Below are 26,733 nucleotides of genomic sequence, written 5' to 3'. Positions count from 1 at the left end.
TCACAGTGTAAAATCATTTTTCAGTATGTAATGAGATGTTAATAATGTAGATGTGTTAAATGGCCATTTTATGGTGTGGTAGATGGACATGCATGTACGTTGTTCAGTGGGAAAGAAGTTTGGCTCCCTCCTGTGGCCGCTGAAAGGCCCTGCAACTACAAGTAAGATTGCCACCCCCAATGATACCATGAGACTGACTTCCCTCTATGATTGAGGACGGCTAGGCTTCTGTAGGTAATAATACATAGAAAACCATAGGTAACATGTCACGGATCTAGCAATGATACAGGACCCCCCACGTACATACACAACTGATGGGCAGGGTGATGTGACATACAGTATACCTGTTGAGAGTTGCAGTTGGTCTGTTGGGTTTGTACTCTGTGTGGATTGGCATCTCCTCCAGATTCCCCCTGGAAGTCTCATCTACAGTTCCCATTTTGCTCCCTCTCCTTCTGCTCCTGCTTCAGACAGAGCACCTGCAGCTGCTGTCTAAGCACACAGTCACACGGAAATAAATTGTACATGAAACAACGAAAAAAGTTAATATAAACTAAGATTTTGTATTTTCTGTTTGAGTGTTTTCATGGTATTGTCTATAAGCCTGTATGTGTGTGTGTGTGTAAGTGTAATTGTGTGAACATAATTGAACATGATGAATATACCTTGTTTGCTATCTAGCTTTAATATAAAATGCTAGCAAAATGCCTTAGCATAACACATTTCTTAGCTCAAAAGATGCTTCAGGGATATAGGACCCATATCAATACGTCATCCTAACCCAAAAAGAGGGCATCACACCTCTTGCACCCAGGGCCTGTTGATGGTCTAGCAGCACATCAAAGCACAGGATCTCAAAGCAGGCACTGCCAGCAGCGTGGTTAGGGGAACAGGTGTGGTAGTTGTGTTTGAGGAAGGGGTGGGCAGAAACGAGCGTCTTAATAACCACGTCCTCAAAGTCCAACCGCATCTTATGTGTCGTAACACATGGCCTCCAGGTGCTTGTTCAAGGTGGACAGCTTCCTGGAACGACAGGGAGGAGGGAACTGAGATGGAAGCATTGGCTTTGCAGTCACTTGTGGATGGGAATTCCCAATGAGATGAATTGTACAAACAAACAAAGGTAAAAGGTCAATTCGAGAGGTATTTGAAGTAAAGGAACACCTGCTTACCTTTTGCTGCCAGTGTCGTCATCGCGGACAAAGTTCTACTGGGCTATAGTTGGTCAGAGGCATGCAAACACCATCCTTGTAGAAATAGAAAGATAGTCAGTGAGGGAGAGTCAGGGATCAGTAAAGCTACCGATGAGATTCCTCATGTTAAATGATTTATCTAGTGCTTCAAACCATCAACTGTACAAACAACACTGCCAAACAGAGCAAGATAGGAAAATGAGAAATGTGTAATGCTGTGTAACAGTTTTCATTAGAAGTGTTAACTGAGTAGCCGTGTTGTCCACCTCACCACGTTGCCATTGCTGGGCTCATTGTATTGGGTAGTGCAGAAGCGAGCCAGCCCATCGTTGTACAGGAAGATGCGGAAGGGGTCACAGGAGGTCACCGGTACATAGATACGCCGCTCAAACTTGAAGCCGTTAATAATGAATGGCTGGGGGAGAGCACAGTTGGCATTATGATATATCTAATGACATCATCATAACCCTGCTTTCTGATTAGTCCCTTCATAATAACATTGTCATAACCCTGCTCTCTGATTGGTCCCTTCATAATGACATCCTCATAACACTGCTCTCTGATTGGTCCCTTCATAATGACATCGTCATAACCCTGCTCTCTGATTGGTCCCCTCACATCGACGGGACAGTAGTGGAGAGGGTAGAAAGTTTTAAGTTCCTCAGCGTACACTTCACGGACAAACTGAAATGGTCCAACCACACAGTCAGCATGGTGAAGAAGGCGCAGCAGCGTCTCTTCAACCTCAGGAGGCTGAAGAAATTCGGCTTGTCACCAAAAACACACTTTTACAGATGCACAATCGAAAGCATCCTATCGGGATGTATCACCGCCTGGTACGGCAACTTCTCCGCACATAACTGTAAGTCTCTCCAGAGGGTAGTGAGTTCTGCACAACGCATCATGGGGGGAAAACTACCTGCCCTCCAGGACACCTACACCACCCGATGTCACCGACATCAAGGACAACAACCACCCGAGCCACTGCCTGTTTACCCCGCTATCATCCAGAAGGCGAAGTCAGTACAGGTGCATCAAAGCATAAACATGTTTAGCAGATGTTAATGTGAGTGTAGCGAAATGCTTGTGCTTCTAGTTCCGACAATGCATTAATAACCAACGATTAATCTAACCTAACAATTTCACAACTACTACCTTATACACACAAGTGTATAGGAATGAAGAATATGTACATAAAAATATATGAATGAGTGATGGTACAGAACGGCATAGGCAAGATGCAGTAGATGGTATCGGGTACAGTATATACATATGAGATGAGTAATGTAGGGTATGTAAACATATAAAAGTGGCATTGTTTAAAATGGCTAGTGATACATGTATTACATCAAGATGGCAAGATGCAGTAGATGGTATAGAGTACAGTATATACAGTATATCACAAAAGTGAGTACACCCCTCACATTTTTGTAAATATTTGAGTATATCTTTTCATGTGACAACACTGAAGAAATTACACTTTGCACCAATGTAAAGTAGTGAGTGTACAGCCTGTATAACAGTCTAAATTTGCTGTCCCCTCAAAATAACTCAACACACAGCTATTAATGTCTAAACCGCTGGCCACAAAAGTGAGTACACCCCTAAGGGAAAATGTCCAAATTGGGCCCAATTAGCCATTTTCCCTCCCCAGTGTCATGTGACTCGTTAGTGTTACAAGGTCTCAGGTGTGAATGGGGAGCAGGTGTGTTAAATTTGGTGTCATCGCTCTCACACTCCCTCATACTGACTGGTCTCTAAATCAAATCAAATCAAATGTATTTATATAGCCCTTCGTACATCAGCTGATATCTCAAAGTGCTGTACAGAAACCCAGCCTAAAACCCCAAACAGCAAGCAATGCAGGTGTAAAAGCACGGTGGCTAGGAAAAACTCCCTAGAAAGGCCAAAACCTAGGAAGAAACCTAGAGAGGAACCAGGCTATGTGGGGTGGCCAGGCCTCTTCTGGCTGTGCCGGGTAGAGATTATAACAGAACATGGCCAAGATGTTCAAATGTTCATAAATGACCAGCATGGTTGAATAATAATAAGGCAGAACAGTTGAAACTGGAGCAGCAGCACAGTCAGGTGGACTGGGGACAGCAAGGAGTCATCATGTCAGGTAGTCCTGGGGCACGGTCCTAGGGCTCAGGTCCAGCATGGTCGAATAATAGTAAGGCAGAACAGTTGAAACTGGAGCAGCAGCATGGCCAGGTGGACTGGGGACAGTAAGGAGTCATCATGTCAGGTAGTCCTGGGACATGGTCCTAGGGTCCAGGCCAGTTGAAACTGGAGCAGCAGCATGGCCAGGTGGACTGGGGACAGCAAGGAGTCATCATGTCAGGTAGTCCTGGGGCATGGTCCTAGGGCTCACCTCCTCCTCCGCCAAAGCACAGCCCCCACACCACTAGAGGGATATCTTCAACCACCAACTTACCATCCTGAGACAAGGCTGAGTATAGCCCACAAAGATCTCCGCCACGGCACAACCCAAGGGGGGGGCGCCAACCCAGACAGGCTGACCACAACAGTGAATCAACCCACTCAGGTGACGCACCCCCCCCAGGGACGGCATGAGAGAGCCCCAGTAAGCCAGGGACTCTAGAAGTTCAACATGGCACCTCATGGCAAAGAACTCTCTGAGGATCTGAAAAAAATAATTGTTGCTCTACATAAAGATGGCCTGGGCTATAAGAAGATTGCCGAGACCCTGAAACTGAGCTGCAGCACGGTGGCCAAGACCATACAGCGGTTTGACTGGACAGGTTCCACTCAGAACAGGCCTCGCCATGGTCGACCAAAGAAGTTGAGTGCACGTGCTCAGCGTCATATCCAGAGGTTGTTTTTGGGAAATAGACGTATGAGTGCAGCCAGCTTTGCTGCAGAGGTTGAAGGGGTGGGGGATCAGCCTGTCAGTGCTCAGACCATACGCCGTACACTGCATCAAATTGGTTTGCATGGCTGTTGTCCCAGAAGGAAGCCTCTTCTAAAGATGATGCACAAGAAAGCCCGCAAACAGTTTGCTGAAGACAAGCAGACTAAGGACATGGAATACTGGAACCATGTCCTGTGGTCTGATGAGACCAAGATAAACTTATTTGGTTCAGATGGTGTAAAGCGTGTGTGGCGGCAACCAGGTGAGGAGTACAAAGATAAGTGTGTCTTGCCTACAGTCAAGCATGGTGGTGGGAGTGTCATGGTCTGGGGCTGCATGAGTGCTGCCAGCACTGGGGAGCTACAGTTCATTGAGGGAACCATGAATGCCAACATGTACTGTGACATACTGAAGCAGAGCATGATCCCCTCCCTTCGGAGACTGGGCCGCAGGGCAGTATTCCAACATGATAACGACCCCAAACACACCTCCAGGACGACCACTGCCTTGCTAAAGAAGCTGAGGGTAAAGGTGATGGACTGGCCAAGCATGTCTCCAGACCTAAACCCTATTGAGCATCTGTGGGGCATCCTCAAACGGACGTTGAGTGTGAGGTTATTTTCCTGACACCACTCTCCGAGGGCCCTCACCTCCTCCCTGTAGGCCGTCTCGTCGTTGTTGGTAATCAAGCCTACCACTGTAGTGTCGTCTGCAAACTTGATGATTGAGTTGGAGGCGTGCATGGCCACGCAGTCGTGGGTAAACAGGGAGTACAGGAGAGGGCTCAGAACGCACCCTTGTGGGGCCCCATTGTTGAGGATCAGCGGGGTGGAGAAGTTATTACCTACCCTCACCACCTGGGGGCGGCCGTCAGGAAGTCCAGTACCCAGTTGCACAGGGCGAGGTCGAGAGCCAGGGTCTCGAGCTTGATGACGAGTTTGGAGTGTACTATGGTGTTAAATGCTGAGCTGTTGTCAATGAACAGCATTCTCACATAGGTATTCCTCTTGTCCAGATGGGTTAGGGCAGTGTAGTTGCGATTGCGTCGTCTGTGGACGTATTGGGGCGGTAAGCAAATTGGAGTGGGTCTAGGGTGTCAGGTAGGGTGGAGGTGATATGGTCCTTGACTAGTCTCTCCAAGCACTTCACGATGACGGAAGTGAGTGCTACGGGCCGGTAGTCGTTTAGCTCAGTTACCTTAGCTTTCTTGGGAACAGGAACAATGGTGGCCCTCTTGAAGCATGTGGGAACAGCAGACTGGGATAAGGATTGATTGAATATCTCCGTAAATACACCAGCTAGAATTACTCATCTCATATGTATATACTGTACTCTATACCATCTACTGCATCTTGCCTATGCCGTTCTATACCATCACTCATTCATTTTTTTATGTACATATTCTTACTCATTCCTTTATACTTGTGTGTATAAGGTAATTGTTGTGAAATTGTTAGGTTAGATTACTGGTTGGATATTACTGCATTGTCGGAACTAGAAGCACAAGCATTTCGCTACACTCGCATTAACATCTGCTAACCATGTGTATGTGACAAATAAAATAGGATTTGATTTGATTTGAATGAGCTAAATTCTGTGTACACCCAGTAATTACATTGTGCAGATATTAAATATACTCTGTGGTGTACTTGTGTGTTTATCCTCTCACTTTGGATGGCAAGGAGGTTCAGGTTGTCATAATGGCTAACGTACACATGAATTATAATCATCAAACCCTTGACTACTTGAATCAGCTTTGCTAGATTCAAGTAGTTGTGAAGCGTCTGCCCGAGGAGAGTTTTGAAAAAGGATTTAGGTCAGTTTGCTCCATCTAGGAGGCGAGGTTGGCACTGACGTTCAGTTCACTGAGACTCAAACACTACTACAGGATCATATGGAGGTTCAGGATGCTGAGCAAACTGCAATAATGCAAGTAAAATATTGCATTATTTAATCACAATTCTTCAAAACTCTCCTCAGGTAAACTCATTTTGAATTGTTTTCAAAATAGGAAACAGGTGGCATTTAGCCTACCCACCAGGGTGTACAGATTATCTTTGAATGAAGCAGCACAGGCCAACAAGGTTCTGATCAAATAAAATGGTTCAGAAATAAACTTCACCAGGATACATGCACTTGATAAAAATACATGCACTTGATAAAAATACATGCACTTGATAAAAATACATGCACTTGATAAAAAGCAAAATTGTGCTGCTCTGTTTGTTGAGTTATCAAAGGCATTTGATTCAGTTGACCATGAATTGTTGCTAGCTAGACTCAGTATCACTGGTCTAAGTGAAGGGGCAGTAAATTGGTTTAGGAACTATCTTTCTGACAGAACACAATATGTGCTGACAATCACAAGTCTAGCTTTCTTGAGATTAATAAAGGCAATGCTACCAAATACTAATTGAGTTTATGTAAACTTCTGACCCACTGGGAATGTGATGAAAGAAATAAAAGCTGAAATAAATCCATCTCTACTATTATTCTGACATTTCACATTCTTACAATAAAGTGGTGACCCTAACTGACCTAAGACAGGGAATTTTTACTAGGATTAAATGTCAGGAATTGTGAAAAACTGAGTTCAAATGTATTTGGCTAAGGTGTATGTAAACTTCAGACTTCAGCTGCTCCTTTTCTGGTTCAGGCTGTTGAAGAGCTCCAGACTGCTTTTCAGTCACTGCAGGCCTCCATTTATGGTCTCTAACTGGTCATGACTTATACAAGAGCACTCAGCCAGAGAAGGTTAGCATTGTCACATCTGGTGGCTCATTCCATTGAAATAGTGTTATCAGCAATATCCACACAGTCACAACATAAGACCAACCCTTTAATAATGGGGACAGGTCACTATCGCATTTTAAATGAGGGAAGAGGCTATCTCCAATTTCATATTGTGAAATCTCTCCATCTTAAAATAGGCATCATAAAAAGATCAAAACAGGTTGTTGTAATAACCTCCATTTTCATGTGTAACAGAGCATAATACAATGTAACTGTTACAGACATTTTGTTTTGGGCCTTATCTAGTGACTTTTTTCCCCCTTCAGGCCTATTTGATACAAACAAACAAGATTGTGAAATCTTATTATGATTAGGCTAGTAAATCTAAGTAACTGATCACTTTGAATATTTTTGTTCCATTGTCCAGATAAAAGGGAAAGTAAGTATAAACCCAAGCTGACAGTAGACTGGCCTTTTAAACTCCAAAATCCACTTCGGATTGGCCAATCAGAAGAAACTACATTTCCCAGAGAGGCCTATGAATACCTGGAACAGTAATCTGAGTTGACGTCTGACTTGCGACCTTTATATATACACAATCTATGGTTGCGACACCGCTGAGTTGAACAGGCAGTGGCAGTCTAAACTTCATGTAAGTTCAACTATTTAATACATTGTTTTTGCTAAACAGCATAACACATGTGATCGTAATAATGACAGAATTGCGTTACCTTTCACATGAGTTTTCTTTCCTGTGTTTTATTTGTGGCCTTGTATGGTTTATTATGGCTTGATCAAACATAATAAAACAATCTCGAATAATCTATTGGTTTAGAAGTGTATGTTTGACAATAAAATAAAATAATTCTGTGTTAAATATGGTCTGGTGGGAAGCATAAACATTGCACAACCTATTTTAAAGGAAAGTGAAACTTAGTTTTGCAAACAACGCAATAGTGTTTGTAATTTCTATGCCTTATAATTAACTACCACCCATCGACAATGTGTGTTGCCAGAGAAGATACATAAGTGTTCAGTTTACAACATCAATAATGGTTTATGCAAGTTGCACCTGCTGTTAGTTTTTTTAGCTCATGTTTGGCCTACGTGTTTTCTTTTTGTTATATTCTCAATTTCAGAACACAGAACGGAGAGCTTCGAAACTGCAGCCAACATGGAATTGTCAACAAACTTTTCCCAGGTTGTGTTTCAGGAAATCCCCAACTCATATGTGTCAAATGTTGCCTTGACTTGCTGCTACACTCTGACAGCAGCAATCCAACCGAATCCCAGAGACTGGGTGGGGATATTCAAGGTGAGATTATAGACCAATTTGTCATGAATATTCATGAACAATGTTCCCGCTCATTTTTCCTGGCATTGAGCAAATTTCATGTCTGCTGAGTGCAAACTTGAATGTTATGAAAAATATGTGTAATTTCCAGCACGTGCTTTTACTGTGAACACTGAGGCTGTACCCACTTTAAATGAGCTTCAGACAGTGTGCAAGTAGGCAACTGTGGCTATTTGATCATAATGTAGGCCTACTTGAGTGGCCTATCATTTAAAAAAACTAAGGAGAAAATACATCCCATAGATTAGCCAAATTGTTTTACCTGACCATAACCCCAAAACAAAGGACTTATTAGCCAGCTCTACTATGTTTATGATTTTGTTGTCATGGAGGACTGACTGGGCTCAATGATTCGAGTCGAAAAATAAATGCTGTGCTCATGGAATGGCACGCTTTGAGCACTACTGAAAAGTGCTATTTACATGTGAAAAAATTAATGTCACAATAGGCCTATTGTTTACCTTTTTGTTGGTGACACTTTGATATTTTGATAATATGCAGCTGTTTAAAGGGTAAATCCACAAATGAAAAAATAACAAAATGGATTGCCCCGCCTCTTTTTTTAATAAAAAGCAGAGGGAAGACCTGGGTAAATGTAACCACTCTCCGATTAATAGACAGAGATATTGATGCAAGGACTGGCCATCCATGATATCAAAATGATTGTTTTAACCATGTTAGGAGGCAATACAGTGTTTGTTTACATTTACAAACAGAGTAAAACAAGCTTATATTTTGGGTTCTCATGGAGTGTTACAGTTGAACTAAGCTCATGAGGCATTTACAAGTTATATTCTTCAAGAATCAATGGATATATATAGATATATACAACATTTATAAGTCCAAAAATAGATGTAGCAACTACAGATTGCCACTTTAAGTCTATCAAAAGTATGCAAGCTTGAGCATGTGTCCATTAGGCCTATGGATTTATTTATTTTATCAGCATGAATTAGATTGACCAATAAAAGCCCCAATTGTATTCCATAGGCTGGGACCCGCACTATGCAGCTGTTGCAAAAGTGCATTTCCACTGGCTGTCTACTGGTTTCAAAAACAATGATTGATATGCAGCTTAAACTTCTTGAATTCAACCATTATTGGGTTCAAATACACATTTAGATTTGTGAACAGCCATCCACAACAACCACAATCTGTAAGGCGCATATAGATAAATGAGAGAGCAGCAGTGTGATTCACATCAATGCGCTATGTAGATAACAATAATAAGTGATATCCGTATCGCCGTAGACTACACCACTGCTGCCATCCTTACCTCCAAGCGTTTATTCAAGTTGGATCATCTTTGGATGCCGACAGCAGTCGCTCCATTGGAAGACATAGCATGGACTGTAGCCTACAAAAGCCTATTCCTGCGCTTTTCTTGCCATCCATCAAACACATTTGGTGTGTCATCATAGTGGTCAGACTCGCTCAGGTGGAACAAACTTAAACTTGCGCCTTTTTTCAATGCTGATTTGAATGACATTGAGAAAACAGAGAAGTGTCAAAGATTGTTTTTCACAAGGATCCTTTCTGAATTTAAAAGTGATCCTCGAAGTAATCTCGTTTTTCAAAAGTATCTGTAATCTGATTACAATATGTTTTCTTGTAACGGATTACAGTTACCTTTTTTTGTAATCCCTTACATGTAAATCCTTTACTTCCCAACCCTGGAAACCACTTTACAAAATAAAATGCATTATTATTCCCATACCATTATTACAGAGAATCAGACAAATTATGCTACCCTCCATCTATTGGCTACTTATCTTATTCACGCCTGTCTCAAAAAACAACACTGCCCCTTTAAGACAAAAAAAGCTCTTTACCAGACTTGCTTTTAGAAATGTACACGTTTTGTGTTATTTTAGGGAGCAAATCACTCCCCCATTGCTGACTACAAATGATCTATAACTGGGCTAATAACTAACTAACTAGCAAAGGATATGTGGAAATGTGCACACGTGGCTACATGAAGCTCTCGCTTTGATCTCAAAACAAGCACATCTACTCACGACTGCTTATGCTGTAAACATAGTCCAGTTCAAAGTCAATGGCACAGATCCATATATGGCAATGGTCTATTTGCATATAGTACTACTGCATCAAATCAAATCAAATTTATTTATATAGCCCTTCGTACATCAGCTGATATCTCAAAGTGCTGTACAGAAACCCAGCCTAAAACCCCAAACAGCAAACAATGCAGGTGTAAAAGCACGGTGGCTAGGAAAAACTCCCTAGAAAGGCCAAAACCTAGGAAGAAACCTAGAGAGGAACCAGGCTATGTGGGGTGGCCAGTCCTCTTCTGGCTGTGCCGGGTAGAGATTATAACAGAACATGACCAAGATGTTCAAATGTTCATAAATGACCAGCATGGTCGAATAATAATAAGGCAGAACAGTTGAAACTGGAGCAGCAGCACAGTCAGGTGGACTGGGGACAGCAAGGAGTCATCATGTCAGGTAGTCCTGGGGCACGGTCCTAGGGCTCAGGTCCTCCGAGAGAGAGAAAGAAAGAGAGAATTAGAGAGAGCATATGTGGGGTGGCCAGTCCTCTTCTGGCTGTGCCGGGTGGAGATTATAACAGAACGTGGCCAAGATGTTCAAATGTTCATAAATGACCAGCATGGTTGAATAATAGTAAGGCAGAACAGTTGAAACTGGAGCAGCAGCATGGCCAGGTGGACTGGGGACAGCAAGGAGTCATCATGTCAGGTAGTCCTGGGACATGGTCCTAGGGCCCAGGCCAGTTGAAACTGGAGCAGCAGCATGGCCAGGTGGACTGGGGACAGCAAGGAGTCATCATGTCAGGTAGTCCTGGGGCATGGTCCTAGGGCTCAGGTCCTCCGAGAGAGAGAAAGAAAGAGAGAAGGAGAGAATTAGAGAACGCACACTTAGATTCACACAGGACACCGAATAGGACAGGAGAAGTACTCCAGATATAACAAACTGACCCTAGCCCCCCGACACATAAACTAATGCAGCATAAATACTGGAGGCTGAGACAGGAGGGGTCAGGAGACACTGTGGCCCCATCCGAGGACACCCCCGGACAGGGCCAATCAGGAAGGATATGCATCTCTGTTTGGTTAAGCCATACCGGTCTGTGTAGAGTAGGCTGAGTCATGAATGTCAATGCAATAGAATCCTACTCCGATGCGTTCTGCCTACAACAAAATCTCTTGCATAGTTCGTTTTGTACACTAAGCCTTGCAAAGTTAGGTTTTGTTTCGGTATGTTGCACTGAAAGTGGCTAATATTGCGTGGATTTGATCACAATTCCCACAGTAAAGGGAAACGTTGATAGTGTTAACTAAGGGGGGAAACTCTAGAAAGTTGAGTGAAGTTCTCTGCATCTGCTGATATTTCTTCTGCACAGCAGTCCCGGGAAGCTGTGCACCCACTCGCAGTTAAGAGGGAACATTGTTCATGTGTGATCGGTTTAATCTGACATTATGATATGGATTGTATTTCCACAAAGTAAATAACCTGTCTTAAACAATACATATCCAGTCTGGAATGCCTCTCTATATGTTGTCAGTCATACATATGTTATCATGTGTATCATTGTGCAGGTGGGCTGGAGCACCACAAAGGATTATCACACATTTGTGTGGGTAGAACCATCATTGGATCTGATAGGACTGGAGCCAGTCAGAAAAAAAGTGCTTTTTACTGGTAATGTGTGAATTTCATCCTCAAACTTTTCAACTGACGTTAACTTCGATATGAATTATTGTGATCAATTTATACTGAACAAAAATATAAAACGCAACATGCAACTATTTAAAAGATTTGACTGAGTTACAGTTCATATAAGGAAATGCATTAGGCCCTAATCTATGGATTTCACATGACTGGCAATACAGATATGCATCTGTTGATCACCGATAGCTTTTAAAATGTAAAAAAATAAATAAGGTAGTGGCGTGGATCAGAATATCAGTCAGTATCTGGTGTGACCACCATTTGCCTCATGCTGCGCGACACATCTCCTTCGCATTGAGTTGTTCAGGCTGTTGATTGTGCCCTGTGGAATGTTGACCCTCTCTTCTTCAATGGCTGTGCGAAGTTGCTGGATATTGGCGGGGCCTGGAACATGCGTCGATCCAGAGCATCCCAAATATGCTCAAATGGGTGACATTTCTGGTGAGTATGCAGGCCAAGGAAGAACTGGGATTATCATGCTGAAATATGAATGGCACGACAATGGGCCTCGGGATTTTGTCACGGTATCTCTGTGAATTCAAATTGCGATCGATAAAATGCAATTGTGTTTATTGTCCGTAGTTTATGCCTGCCCATACCATAACCCCACCACCACGGGGCACTCTATTCACAACGTTGACATCAGCAAACCACTTGCCCACACGATACCATACACATGGTCCACGGTTGTGATCTTGGCAAAGGAGAAATGCTCACTAACAGGGATGTAAACAGATTTGTGCACAACATTTTAGAGAAACAAGCTTTTCGTGCGCATGGGTCATTCCTGGGATAATTTATTTCAGTTTATGACCAACACTTTACATGTTGCATTTATATTTTTGTTCAGTGCAAGTTATTATTATTTTTTAATGATACAGGCCAATGTTAACTTTACATTTTTATTTGATATTAAAGTGATCAATATTATGCAGGGGATTACACTGACAATGATATTGTGATTCTGATAGCATACTACTTGCCAAAGGATGACTCAGCGTTCTATCAGTTCTGCTATGTTGATAGCAATGGCCAAGTGAGAGGAGCCAGCACCCCCTTCTGTTTTAAAACCCCAGGGGAACAAAGCACAGACTGCAGCCTTGAAAATGACCTCTTGGTTATCATAACTCAGGTACAATACAATCCACCATATCTAACATTGATTGTGTTTTGAAGACCATGCTTGAAATATTGTCTTAAAAAGCAGCCCTCTCTGTTTGGCTTGCTTAGTGGCTGGGTCAAGGTGAGGATGTTCCTCGCAAATTTATTTTGCTAAAATTATCCTTAGGTTATGTATGTACATGATTTGCATTTCTGAATCTAGGAAAAAGTAGAGCAACGTGAGAGGGAGAAAGAAGAGCTGGTCATGGAGTTGGGGCAACTGAAAGAACAAAATGAGACTCTGAGAAGTGCTCTGAAAGAGCAACAGCAAGAGATTGATCACCTCAAGGTTTGTTTTCAAGTTATTTGTTCCAACAGCGGGTCATTTCTAGCCCCTAGTCATGTGTGAGAATAAAAATGTGAAGCAACAGAATTGTAACATTATTTCTGCAGCTGTCAAATGAGGAACTATACCAGGCAGATGGGAACACGGAGAATGCAAGAAAGCATGAAGAACTGACACAGAACACTAAACTAATGGATGACTCACACAGAGGGCAGGAGGTAATATTTGGTCAATTTTGTGTCTTTTTAAAACACTTGATCACAAACCATTCTGACAACTAAGAAACAACATACTGAAACGTCAATGCTTTTGAACATAACTTGTCTTGGTGGAACAACACTGGGTGTACAAAACATTAGGAACATCTGCTCTTTCCATGACAGATTGACCAGGTGAAAGCTACGATCCCTTATTGTTGTCACCTGTTAAATCCACTTCAAATCAGTGTAGATGAAGGGGAGGAGAAAGGTTAAAGGGGGGTTTTTAAACCTTGAGACCTGGAATGTGTATGTGTGCCATTTAGAGGGTGAATGGGTAAGACAAAAGATGTGCCTTTGAACGGGTTATGGTAGTAGGTGCCAGGTGCACCGGTTTGAGTGTGTCAAGAACTGCAACGCTGCTGGGTTTTTCACACTCAAGTTTCCCCTGTGTATCAAGAATGGTCCGTGTCTTGATTCATTCAGGCTGATCCGAGGGCAAAGGGGGGTGCAACTCAATATTAGAAAGGTGTTCCTAATGTTTTGTACACTATCCAAACAAATTAAGAGATTATGGACATGATTTAAGCATCTCTGAATCTAGGAACAGGTGGACAAAAGTGAGAGGGAGAAAGAAGAGCTGACCATGGAGTTGGGGCAACTGAAAGAGCAAAATGAGAGCCTGACATGTGCCCTAAAGGAGCAGCAACAAGAGATTGATCACCTCAAGGTTTGTTTGCATGTCTTTTCTTTCCACAAGCAGTTGTACTTCTAGGCCCTAAATCAGGTTGAGAGGGTGATGAATTGTATATCGTTTCTGTAGGAATCCAAAAAGGAACTGGTACAGTTAGTGAGCAAACTGGAGAAACAGCAAGAGAATACTAGAGAGCATGAAGAACTGGCACAGAATTTCAAATCATTGGATGAATCACAGAGAGGACAGGAGGTAACTGTTGCAAACCAATTTCCCATTTGGGATTACTAATACTTATTCTATTAATAGAGTGAATTTGTATCTCAGTGGTAACAAAATATCTGATGACAGCTGCAGGCTATGCATCTAAAAAACCATCAATGCTTTTTCATTGTAACAACCTCTTTCTCCACTTTCTCTGTATTCACGTCTTGTTTCTGTCTCCTTGTCTTGTTTCTAACTGTTTCTTTCCATGAATGGCTGCAGTCTCTGACCCCCATTCATGACAAATATTTGGGGAATTTAGTGTCAAAACATGTGACAGCTGTATGTATACAATCAATATTTTTCACTGCTACTACTTGTTTTCCTCATTTTCAGTCTGCTGGTCGTGTATCTAACTTGCTATTTCTTTTCACGAATGGCTGCAGTCTCTGACTCCTATTTGTGAGAAATATGAAAGAGCGTTGATCAAGATCAAACAGCTAAAGAAAGAACGAGAGGTGTTAAGAGGAAAGGTTGAGGTCCAGATTGTGGAGATCGCACAGTGAGTCATTCTTGTCTGGAGCAATCCATTCAATGCATGGCAACATAGTCTCCCCTTCAGAACTCCAGCTCCAGTGATTTTAAAATCAAATATTCTCTCATGATATCATCTGGTTTTGGAATGTTTTGACAATTGTGTGACTTTGATGTGGTTCCCTATGCTCCTGTGTATACAGGCTGAGCCCAAGGCTCAAAGAATCTGAGCGGGAGTCACACAGACTGAAGGCTCACATTCAGCTTTTACAGGTCTGCACAACCAGCAAAGTAATATAATGTGAACAAATGCCTGTAACCCACAGCGTTTTAAAATGTGAAACTCAAGACAATCCAACCATAGATTTTCATGATATTTCCAGGTGGATCTCCAGAGCAGTAAGAAAGAGAAGAAGTGTTCTGCCCTAAAGGAGCAACAGCAACAGGTTGACCACCTTAAGGCTTGTTTCCAAGTCGTTTGTTCCAACAGCTGTCTTCTTTCTAGCCCCTAATCAGGTTGAGAGGGTGATGAATTGTATATTGTTTCTGTAGGAATCCAAAGAGGAACTGGTACAGTTAGTGAGCAAACTGGAGCAGCAGCAACAGAATACTAGAGAGCATGAAGAACTGGCGCAGAATGCCAAATCAATGGATGAATCACAGAGAGGACAGGAGGTAGCTGTCGCAAACCATTTTACCATTTTGGACTACTAAACTACCAGTACTACTACAGCTAATTCTTAGTAGTAAAAAAAAAAGCATCCAATCTGACAGCTATAGGCTATACTGCTGAATACCATCAATGCAACAACCATTTTTTTCCCACTTTCTCTCTGTCTCCTTGTCTTGTTTCTCACTGTTTCTTTCCACGAATGGCTCCAGTCTCACCCCTATTCATGAAACATATTTGGTGAATATAGTGTCAAAACATGTGACCGCTGTATGTATACCATAAATATAGATTTCTTTCAATGCTACTTCTATTCTTTGTCCCCACACGTTCTCTGTCTCCTTGCCATGTATGTAACTTCCCATTTCTTTTCAAAAATGACTGCAGTCTCTGACAACTATTTGTGAGAAATATGAACAAGCGTTGATCAAGATCAAACAGCTGAAGAAGGAGGGAGAGGAGTTGAAAGGAAAGATTGAGGTCCAAAGTGTGGAAATTGCATCGTGAGTCATTCTCGTCTCAAGTCATTCATGGGGACATAGCGATCTAGTCCAATACCTTTCCAGTCATATCACTTTTAGGATCTTTTTTTTTTTTTTTTTTGTACACTATGTGGCCTTGTGTCTGTGTAAATAGGCTGAGCCCAAGGCTCAAAGAATCTGAGCAAGAGTCCCACAAACTGAAGGATCATATTCAGCTTCTACAGGTCAGCAAACTCAGCAAAGTAATCAAATGTGAAGTAATACCTGTAACGCAAACTCTTTAAAAGACTTTTGGCCAATTCATTCAATGTCAGAGTGCTGTCTTTTGATTGGAGAAAAACAATAATATAACCTCATGACCCTTTCCAGGTGGATCTCCAGAGCAGTGAGAAAGAGAAGGAGAAGCTTTCTGCAGCGCTGCACAGAGTGTGTGGTGTCACACATGATCTACATGACCTGAAGACTGGGAACAAGGCATTACGTAGAAGCCTGTCAGAGCAGGAGCAGCAGCCACTGCAGATGGTGGACAGTGATTGGAAGGTGTGAGCAAGTTGCTAAAAGAACCATGTCCTTCCCCCTACACACCATTATGCAATGTAATACTGTAGTCTTGTGTGTCTACAGGAGCAATACCAAGCCCTTCTTGGTCAGCTGGAGGAGGCTCAGACACTGTTGCACAAGGAGTTGCAGGCTTCCAACAATACCCGCAAACGTGCAGAGCAAGCAGAAAGGGAACTGGAGGAGCTCAAGGAGTGCATGGAGAGCACGGCCATGACGTCTGATCAGACAAAGCAGAAGAGCAGCAAACTAGAGGTGCTTTGAGAATCAAAGCACCTCTATTGAATTTTCCAATCCAGTGCCGATTTTTGCTAACAAATATGTTGTTTGTTCTATGAAGTTAGTTGACCCGTGAGAAGAAATGAACAGAGAACACACTAACCTTGTTCTCTTGGCTGATCACAAGTTGCCCACTTTCCCCTCTCAGATGCAACTTTCAGAGTTAAACAAAATCATTGAGGAGAAAGAAAACATGGCAGAGATCGCTAAAGTAGAGAAAGAGGAGTTGTCCAGAGAGAATCAGGTGATTTTTATGAATTGTGCTACTATTTACTAGTCATTGAATTATTTACTTTACAATAAAATTAGGGACATTTGCTTACCTTGAGATTTTTCCAATGTATTCCGTCTGGCAGGATCTCAAAAGAGATATTGAAAGACTTCGCAAGGAAGTTGATGATGTCCAGGCTGCTCCAGTGCCCATGCAGCATCCCAACCCTTATGGCTCTTCAACTGACCCTACCCCCAATAAGGAGCAGCAGCAAGAGGCACTGGCTGACTCTCTCCACTCTTGGAACCCATATGAAACCCCAGGTAATCCCTATTGTCCAGATATTGGGAAGCCTCACCAAAATATTCCGAAACGAACACCACTTGTGCCTCACTTGTGTTGCCGCTTTCCATGTTGTCTGTTGTCTGTAGCTTGTGAGGTGTGGAAACACTTTGTTGCTTTTATGAATTTTGTCTTGCTGCTTTTTGTTCTATGTTGCTCTGTCTGTATGCTACGTCTTGCTTGTCCTATGTTGCTCTGTCTGTATGCTCTGTCTTGCTTGTCCTATGTTGCTATGTCTTGCTTGTTCTATGTTACTATCGTCTATATTGTAATTGTTTTTAATAACCTGCCCAGGGACTGCGGTTGAAAATTAGCCGGCTGGCTAAAACCGGCACTTTTACTGAAACGTTGATTAATGTGCACTGTCCCTGTAAAAATAAACTCAACTCAAACTCAACTCACAGACACACCTTGAAAAAATAACACGTTCAATTATGACTGAAATACGATTCTGTTTGCAGGCACGGCTACAAACCTGGAGGAAGAGGTATGTCAAGTTATTCCTATGGTACACATGGTAGTAATACAGATTACAACAACATACCCAAGTGATTTGGGATCGAAGGGTTGATTTCATACTGCTCTATCCACAATCATTTCTGTCCGACGGTATAGTTAAGGCGATCCAGTCCAGATACAATATTATTACCACTTAAGACCTGTGCCTGTCCCTGTCCCATAGTTGTCCTTGGAGTGTCGTCACTGCCATGAGTCCTTCCCTGGCATCACCCGGGACGAGCTGGAGCTGCACGAGCACAGCCACAGAGTGTGCCCCTTCTGCATGCTCATCTGTGACGGAATGGAACAGGCTTTATATGAAGACCACGTCTACAGCCATGAGGTGTAGAAATGCCACTTCCTCACAACCCAGAGAGTTGTTTGTGAGTTGACTACTCATAAAAAAAGCTGATACTCTACTAATTATTTAGTAGGGGGAATAAATATGGGCTAACAATCAATTCAGGATATTATATAAATAACATTTATAGTCCCTTGTTCATTACTGTAAATGTCCTCTTACCTGGTCAAATAAGTTAAGAATTAAATGTCTGGTAAATCCGTAGCTAATTTATTTCGCCTGAAATGTATCATTACCATATAAGATATTTGTTTGATGGCACTTCATTTTGGTCTTGGAGTAGAATTTGCCTCCATTGCTGGGTGATAGGAATGTATTGCTTTGCTATTTAATGGTTACCCATATTTACTCCGTTATAATCTCTGCTGAACTGTTTACTTAGCGTAATTAAACTAAACTGACTTTCTGCCCTTAAATCTCCTGCATGCATAACGTGTTGCATAATAGAGTCAAACGATTAATGGTCAAATGATGCCATCTGAAAATGAAATGGTTCAAAGGGGATTCATGTGGGAAGCAACAAATAAAGTTGTCTTCACAGTTGTGTCGTCATGGAAGTACACATTGTTTTGTATCATGAACTGCAATATGCAAAGAATTACTCTGTTTTAATAAAAGGCCATTGCATAGAATGAAACTGTATAACAAATCCATGATTGACAACTGCCACAGAAAACATAACATTTAACCTAGTTTTCATCGCCACAATCACTGATGGGAAGCAAGATGATGTGTACCTACCCTTGGTTATACACACCCCATTACAATTCAGGACATTTGCAACATGCACACATTGTTCATCAAAGTCCCCCCCCGACTTCCCCAAAAACAATTTTTCTTAAGGCGTCATCTGATTGCCCTCTTCAGGTGTGACATCAAGAGAAGTCAACTCCGAGAAGAGGGCTGGCAGCCAATACTGTGGCTCTCCAGAAGCTTGGGAATCCAACCATGCCAAGCCCTCTTTCAACAGGTGTTCCTAAGACAACAAGGAGTGTGTTAGGATGGTGGGTATAGAGCCAGATACTTGCCAAAAGATTGAACGTACATATCATTAGGATCATAAGAAAATCCATACATAAATTGTTAAGATAGTAAAAAAAGCCATGTCTGAAACATGAAACGTAAACGTTACAATTGATCTGTAAATGTACAAAACGTGTGTTACGACTATGAATGAACATTTACACTTTTCAATTCTTACTTTACACGGTTACAGATCTTTTTTTTATGCGTACAATCTTTTGTCAGTAATGTGGCATCTGCAAAGGACATGAACTGAATGTAGCTCGTCAATCAAGCAACTCTAGCCCAGATGTTAGTTGCTTTGCAGCTTCAGGTTTCATTTCCAAAATAAAAGTCTAGAACTTGTTTTAGAACTGCATTCAATAACGATGTTATACGAGTAGATTACGTAGTATAGGCTTGGGCCTTCAGCAAATTACTTGTGCGAGAATGATAAATACAAAGAAAAACCTTGTCTAGAATAACCTGCCTGAGCTGCAAAATAGAATGTAAATATGATTTAGGCTAGGCCTATTCCGTTCTCTAAATATGCCATGCTGTTGTGTTATATAATTGCCATAAAATTGCATAATACATATTTATAGCTACGTGGTGGTAATTGTGGTGATCATGTAACCTAATGAATCACACGTTTTCACAGATTTTAAGGGCACGGAGTGTAGGCCTTTTATTAGACATTTTGATTGTTGTATTAGTGAATTCCACTTGGTATGTAGGCTTGTTATAGCCATTTGCGTTGCACAACCCCATCACACAGAGGCTATATCCATATCAATAAATGAGACAAAACAAAATGTTGGTTAAGGCTTGGCTATAACCTGTCCTGAGTGTTAGTACCGTAGTTGTCATTCTCCAATAACACAGACTCCAAAGTAAATCAAGGGGAGAAAAATGTATGTTATGCTGGGAGGTACAGTTGAAGTCGGAAGTTTACATACACCTTAGCCAAATACATTTAAACGCAGTTTTTCAATTCCTGACATTTAATTCTAGTAAAAATTCCATGTCTTAAGTCAGTTAGGATCACCACTTTATTTTAAGAATGTGAAATGTCAGAATAATAGTAGAGAGAATGATTTCAGCTTACATTTCTTTCATCACATTCCCAGTGGGTCAAAAGTTTACATACACTCAATTAGTATTTGGTAGCATTGCCTTTAAATTGTTTAATACTTTGTTATATACCCTTTGTTGGCAATGACAGATGTCAAACGTTTTCTGTAAGTCTTCACAAGGTTTTCACACACTGTTGCTGGTATTTTGGCCCATTCCTCCATGCAGATCTCCTCTAGAGCAGTGATGTTTTGGGGCTGTTGCTGGGCAACACGGACTTTCAACTCCTTCCAAAGATTTTCTATGGGGTTGAGATCTGGAGACTGGCTAGGCCACTCCAGGACCTTGAAATGCTTCTTACGAAGCCACTCGTTCGTTGCCCGGGCAGTGTGTTTGGGATCATTGTCATGATGATGGGAGGAGGTTTTCACTCAAAATCTCACGATACATGGCCCCATTCATTCTTTCCTTTACACGGATCAGTCGTCTTGGTCCCTTTGCAGAAAAACAGCCCCAAAGCAGGATAAGAGCGTCTGCTAAATGACTTAAATGTAAATGTAAATGTTTCCACCCCCATGCTTCACAGTAGGTATGGTGTTCTTTGGATGCAACTCAGCATTCTTTGTCATCCAAACACGACGAGTTGAGTTTTTACCAAAAAGTTCAATTTTGGTTTCATCTGACCATATGACATTCTGGGCTATTAGGCTAATCTGAATGGGGCTAGATGGGAAACAATTGAGAAGTGAACAGCTTAATGCTCAAACTACAAGATATGGAAGTTAAGTAAAAGGTCAATGTTTTCAATGATGTAACACATTTTGAGTTGCATGCAGCTATATTTAAATCTAAAATGGTCCTTGAGATGGAAAAACATGATTTGTCTTAAATATAACAGATGGTGTTGTGATGGTTAATATGCTATCAATCAATCAATCAATCAATCAATCAATCAAACAAATGTATTTATAAAGCCCTTCTTACATCAGCAGATGTCACAAAGTGCTATACAGAAACCCAGCCTAAAACCACCAAACATGTAGAAGTATGGTGGCTCGGAAAAACTTCCTAGAAAGGCAGGAACCTAGGATGAAAACTAGAGAGGAACCAGGCTCTGAGGGGTGGCCAGTCCACTCCTGGCTGTGCCGGGTGGAGATTATAAGAGTACATTGCTATTAAGGCCAGATTGTTCTTCAATATGTTTGAAAGTTCATAGATGACCAGCAGGGTCAAATAATAATCACAATGGTTGTAGAGGGTGCAACAGGTTAGTACCTCAGGAGTAAATGTCAGTTGGCTTTTCACAGCCAAGCATTCAAAGGTCGAGACAGCAGGTGTGGCAGAGCGAGCGAGAGAGAGAGTCAAAAACAGCAGGTACGGGACAACGTAGCACGTCCGGTGAACAGGTCAGGATTCCATAGCCGCAGGTAGAACAGTTGAAACTGGAGCAGCAGCACAACCAGGTGGACTGGGGACAGCCAGGCCATATAGTCCTGAGGCATGGTCCTAGGGCTCAGGTCCTAAGGCAAGGGAGGAAACGAGGGATAAAGAGAGAGGGAGCATTCCCACAGGACACGAAATAAGACAGGAAAATTAGACCAGATAAAACAGACTGACCCTAGCCCCCCAGCACATAGACTATTGCAGCATAGATACTGGAGGCTGAGACAGGTGGAGGGTCTGTGGACACTGTGGCCCCATCCAACGATACCCCCGCACAGGGCCAACCAGGCAGGATATAACCCCACCCACTTTGCCAAAGCACAGCCCCACACAGGATATCAACTTACTACCCTGAGACAAGGCTGAGTATATCCCAGGAAGATCTCCTCCACAGCACGAGCCCGAGGGGGCGCAAAACACAGCCCCACACAGGATATCAACTTACTACCCTGAGACAAGGCTGAGTATATCCCAGGAAGATCTCCTCCACAGCACGAGCCCGAGGGGGCGCAAAGCACAGCCCCACACAGGATATCAACTTACTACCCTGAGACAAGGCTGAGTATATCCCAGGAAGATCTCCTCCACAGCACGAGCCCGAGGGGGCGCAAAACACAGCCCCACACAGGATATCAACTTACTACCCTGAGACAAGGCTGAGTATATCCCAGGAAGATCTCCTCCACAGCACGAGCCCGAGGGGGCGCAAAGCACAGCCCCACACAGGATATCAACTTACTACCCTGAGACAAGGCTGAGTATATCCCAGGAAGATCTCCTCCACAGCACGAGCCCGAGGGGGCGCAAAACACAGCCCCACACAGGATATCAACTTACTACCCTGAGACAAGGCTGAGTATATCCCAGGAAGATCTCCTCCACAGCACGAGCCCGAGGGGGCGCAAAGCACAGCCCCACACAGGATATCAACTTACTACCCTGAGACAAGGCTGAGTATATCCCAGGAAGATCTCCTCCACAGCACGAGCCCGAGGGGGCGCAAAACCTTACAGGAAGATCACGTCAGTGATTCAACCCACTCAAGGCATGGAAGATCACCAGTAAGCTAGTGACTCAGCCCCCGTAATAGAAGAGATGAGTCTTCAGTAAAGACTTAATGGCCGAGACTGAGTCTGTGTCTCTCACGTGGATAGGCAGTAAGTTCTATAGGAGAAAGCCCTGCCTCCAGCTGTTTGCTTAGACATTTTAGGGACAATAAGGAGGCCTGCGTCTTGTGACCATAGCGTACGTGTAGGTATGTACAGCAGAACCAAATCGGAGAGATAGGTAGGAGCAAGCCCATGTAATGCTTTGTAGGTCAGCAGTAAAACCTTGAAATTAGCATTAGCCTTAACAGGAAGCCAGTGCAGAGAGTCTAGCACTAATATGATCAAATTTTGGTGTTCTAGTCAAGATTCTAGCAGCCGTATTTAGCTCTAACTGAAGTTTATTTAGTCTGAAGTTTATCTGGGTATCCGGAGAGTGGAGCACTGCAGTAGTCTAATCTAGAAGTGACAAAAGCATGGATTAGTTTTTCTGCATTATTTTTTGACAAAAAGTTTCTGATTTTTTCGATGTTACGAAGATGGAAAAAAGCTGTCTTTGAAATATTCTTGATATGTTTGTCAAAAGAGAGATCAGGGTCCAGAGTAACGCTGAGGTCCTTCACAGTTTTATTTGAGACGACTGTACAACCATCAAGATGAATTGTGTTTCCAATCTCTCCAAAAGAATGTGGTGATCGATGGTGTCAAAAGCAGCACTAAGGTGTAGGAGCATGAGGACAGATGCAGAGCCTTGGTCTGACGCCATTAAAAGGTCATTTACCACTTTCACAAGTGCAGTCTCAGTGCTATGATGGGGTCTAAAAACCAGACTGAAGCGCTTCGTATACATTCTTTGTCTTCGGAAAGGCAGTGAGTTGCTGCGCAACAGCTTTTTCAAACATTTTGGAGAGGAATGGGAGATTCGATATAGGTCGATAATTAGCTTTTTCAAGAGGCTTTATTACTGCCACTTTTAGTGAGTTTGGTACATATTCGGAGGATAGGGAGCCATTTATTATGTTCAACATTGCAGGGGCAAGGACAGGAAGTAGCTCTTTCAGTAGTTTAGTTAGGATAGGGTCCAGTATGCAGCTTGAAGGTTTAGAGGCCATGACCAGGATAAAAAAAAAACTTGAGTGGCTCCATTGATCCTAGGTCCTGGCAATCCTGTGCAGACTCAGGACAACTGAGCTTTGGATCTTTTTGTCACTGCTGAAATGAAAGCCATCCTCTCTTGGGGAATGCTGCTTTTTAGTTAGCTTTGCGTCAGTATCAAAGATACATTTAGGATTTTTCTTATTCTCCTCAATGAGGTTGGAAAAATGGATGATCGAGCAGCAGTGAGGGCTCTTCGATATTGCACAGTACTGTCTTTCCAAGCTAGTCAGAAGACTTACAGTTTGTTGGAGCGCCATTTACATTCCAATTTTCTGGAAGCTTGCTTCAGGGCTCGGGTATTTTGTGTATACCATGGAGCTAATTTCTTGTGACAAATATTTTTCCTTTTTAGGGGTGCGACTGCATCTAGGGTATTACTCTAGGTTAAATGTAGATCCTAAATTAGGTGGTTAACCAATTTTTTTGTACTCTGAAGTCTTTGGGTAGGTGGAGGGAGTTTGGAAGGGCATCTAGGAATCTTTATGTTGTCCAATAATTGATAGTACAGCTTTTGATGATCCTTGGTTGGGGTCTGAGCAGATTATTTGTTGCGATTGCAAATGTAATAAAATAGTGGTCTGATAGTCCAGGATTATGAGGATTTTTTTTTTAATCCACAATATTTTTTCCAGGGGACAAAGCTTGATCCAGGGTATGACTGTGACAATGAGCAGGTCTGGAGACATGTTGGACAAAGCCCACTTAGTCGATGATGGCTCCGAAAGCCTTTTGGTGTGGGTCTGTGGACTTTCCCATGTGAATATTATCTGCCATGACACAAGGTCCGATAGGAATTCAGGGAACTCAGTGAGGAATGCTGTATGTGGCCCAGGAGGTCTGTAAAACAGTAGCTATAAATCGTGATTGAGTAGGCTGCATAGATTTCATGACTAAACACAGTCATTTATTTTTTAGTAAATTTAAATTTGCCGTCGGAAATGTTAGCAACACCTCCACCTTTGCAGGATGCGCAGGGGATATGGTCACCAGTGTAACCAGGAAGAGAGGCCTCATTTAACACAGTACATTTATCAGGGTTGTTTCAGTCAGGCCAATCACATCAAGATTATGATCAGTGATTAGTTAATTGACTATGACTGCCTTGGAAGTGAGGGATCTAACATTAAGTAGCCCTATTTTGAAATGTGAGATATCAGAATCTCTTTCAATAATGACAGGAATGGATGAGGTCTTTATTCCAATGAGATTGTCAAGGCGAACACCGCCATATTTTGTTTTTCCAAACCTAGATCAAGGCACAGTCACGATCTCAATGGGGAAAGCTGAGCTGACTACACTGACTGTGCTAGTGGCAGACTCCACTAAGCTGGCAGGCTGGCTAACAGCCTGCTGCCTGGCCTGCACCCTATTTCATTGTGGAGCTAGAGGATTTAGAGCCCTGTCTATGTTGATAGATAATATGAGAGCGCCCCTCCAGCTAGGATGGTGTATGTCACTCCTCAGCAGGCCAGGCTTGGTCCTGTTTGTGAGTGAGTCCCCGAAAGAGGGCCAATTACCTACAAATTCTATCTTTTGGGTGGGGCAGAAAACAGTTTTCAACCAGCGATTGAGTTGTGAGATTTTGCTGTAGAGCTCATCACTCCCCCTAACTGGGAGGGGGCCAGAGACAATTACTCAATGCCGACACATCTTTCTAGCTAATTTACACGCTGAAGCTATGTTGCGCTTGGTGACCTCTGGTTGTTTCATCCTAACATCGTTGGTGCCAATGTTGGCTACAGTTACAGAGGCAAATAAGTTTCAAAACATAGGTCTATCTATATATACTGAACAAAAACATAAATGCAACATGTAAAGTGTTGGTCCCATATTTTATGAGCTGTAATGAAAGATCCCAGAAATGTTCAATATGCACAAAAAAATTATTTCTCTCAAATTTTGTGCACAAATTTGTTTACATGAGAATTTATCCTTTGCCAAAATAATCCATCTACCTGACAGGTGTGGCCTAATCATTACACATATGCGTGTACTGGGGACAATAAAAGGCCACTCTAAAATGTGCAGTTTTGTCACACAACACAATGCCACACGTGTCAAGTTTTGAGGGAGCAAGCAATTGGCATGCTGACTGCAGGAATGTCCACCAGAGCTGTTACCAAAGAATTTAACCTCCAACGTAGTTTTAGAGAATTTGGCAGTACATCCAACTGGCCTCACAACTGCAAACCACGTGTAACCACGCCAACCCAGGACCTCCACATCCAGCTTATGGTTTATTCACCTGCGGGATTGTCTATCTGTAATAAACCATTTTTGTGGGTAAAACTCATTCTGATTGGCTGGGTCTATGCCCTCCCAGGCCCATCATGGCTGCGCCCCTGCCCAGTCATGTGAAATCCATAGATTAGGGCCTAATTAATCATTTCAATTGACTGGTTTCCTTATATGAACTGTAACTCCTCAAATTCTTGGAAATTGTTGCATGTTGCTGTTATACTGTTTTGTTCAGCATATTGGGGAGGACGGGCTCAGTGGAATTAGATCAAATACCTCAAACACATACATGGTTTCCATGTGTTTGATTCAATTCCATTTGCTCTGTTCCAGCCATTACTATGAGCCGTCCTCCCCTCAGCAGCCTCCTGTGATATGGACCCTATTTGACAAAGGTCAATCAACTATAATATGTTTACAGAGGGAA

The 26,733-nt window shown here is 42.5% G+C and overlaps 1 protein-coding gene across 6 annotated transcripts; it reads left to right on the top strand.

Moving 5' to 3' along the window:
- Positions 1-7,344: 7,344 nt before the first annotated feature.
- On the top strand, positions 7,345-18,905 carry LOC115143900 (calcium-binding and coiled-coil domain-containing protein 2-like). 6 transcript variants are annotated; one of them, XM_029684346.2, is made up of 20 exons: positions 7,345-7,453; positions 7,941-8,116; positions 11,736-11,838; positions 12,840-13,000; positions 13,193-13,318; positions 13,423-13,533; positions 14,117-14,242; positions 14,336-14,458; positions 14,857-14,972; positions 15,148-15,217; positions 15,328-15,390; positions 15,497-15,619; positions 16,002-16,117; positions 16,251-16,320; positions 16,466-16,636; positions 16,721-16,909; positions 17,082-17,177; positions 17,290-17,467; positions 17,948-17,973; positions 18,169-18,905. In XM_029684346.2, the coding sequence occupies exons 2-20, from the start codon at positions 7,976-7,978 to the stop codon at positions 18,331-18,333; spliced, it is 2,274 nt and encodes a 757-aa protein (XP_029540206.1). In that variant the 5' UTR covers positions 7,345-7,453; positions 7,941-7,975; the 3' UTR covers positions 18,334-18,905. The 6 variants fall into 6 exon arrangements, with proteins under 6 accessions (XP_029540206.1, XP_029540208.1, XP_064858418.1 ...); XM_029684348.2 differs by lacking the exons at positions 14,857-14,972; positions 15,148-15,217 and having other exon boundaries at positions 7,346-7,453; XM_065002346.1 differs by lacking the exons at positions 16,002-16,117; positions 16,251-16,320 and having other exon boundaries at positions 7,346-7,453.
- The last annotated feature ends 7,828 nt before the right edge of the window (positions 18,906-26,733 follow it).

The sequence above is a fragment of the Oncorhynchus nerka genome, linkage group LG16 (genome assembly GCF_034236695.1).
Source record: "Oncorhynchus nerka isolate Pitt River linkage group LG16, Oner_Uvic_2.0, whole genome shotgun sequence".
Classification (NCBI taxonomy): domain Eukaryota; kingdom Metazoa; phylum Chordata; class Actinopteri; order Salmoniformes; family Salmonidae; genus Oncorhynchus; species Oncorhynchus nerka.
Note: the sequence above shows the minus strand (reverse complement) of the source record. Positions and strands in the feature narration are given on the sequence as shown.

Excerpts from the sequence above, each read along its gene's own strand:
- LOC115143900 (XM_029684346.2), top strand. The coding sequence starts at position 7,976 with ATGGAATTGTCAACAAACTTTTCCCAGGTTGTGTTTCAGGAAATCCCC. Across the intron at positions 16,321-16,465 it reads ATCATATTCAGCTTCTACAG|GTGGATCTCCAGAGCAGTGA; the intron begins GTCAGCAAACTC and ends GACCCTTTCCAG. Across the intron at positions 16,637-16,720 it reads TGGTGGACAGTGATTGGAAG|GAGCAATACCAAGCCCTTCT; the intron begins GTGTGAGCAAGT and ends GTGTGTCTACAG.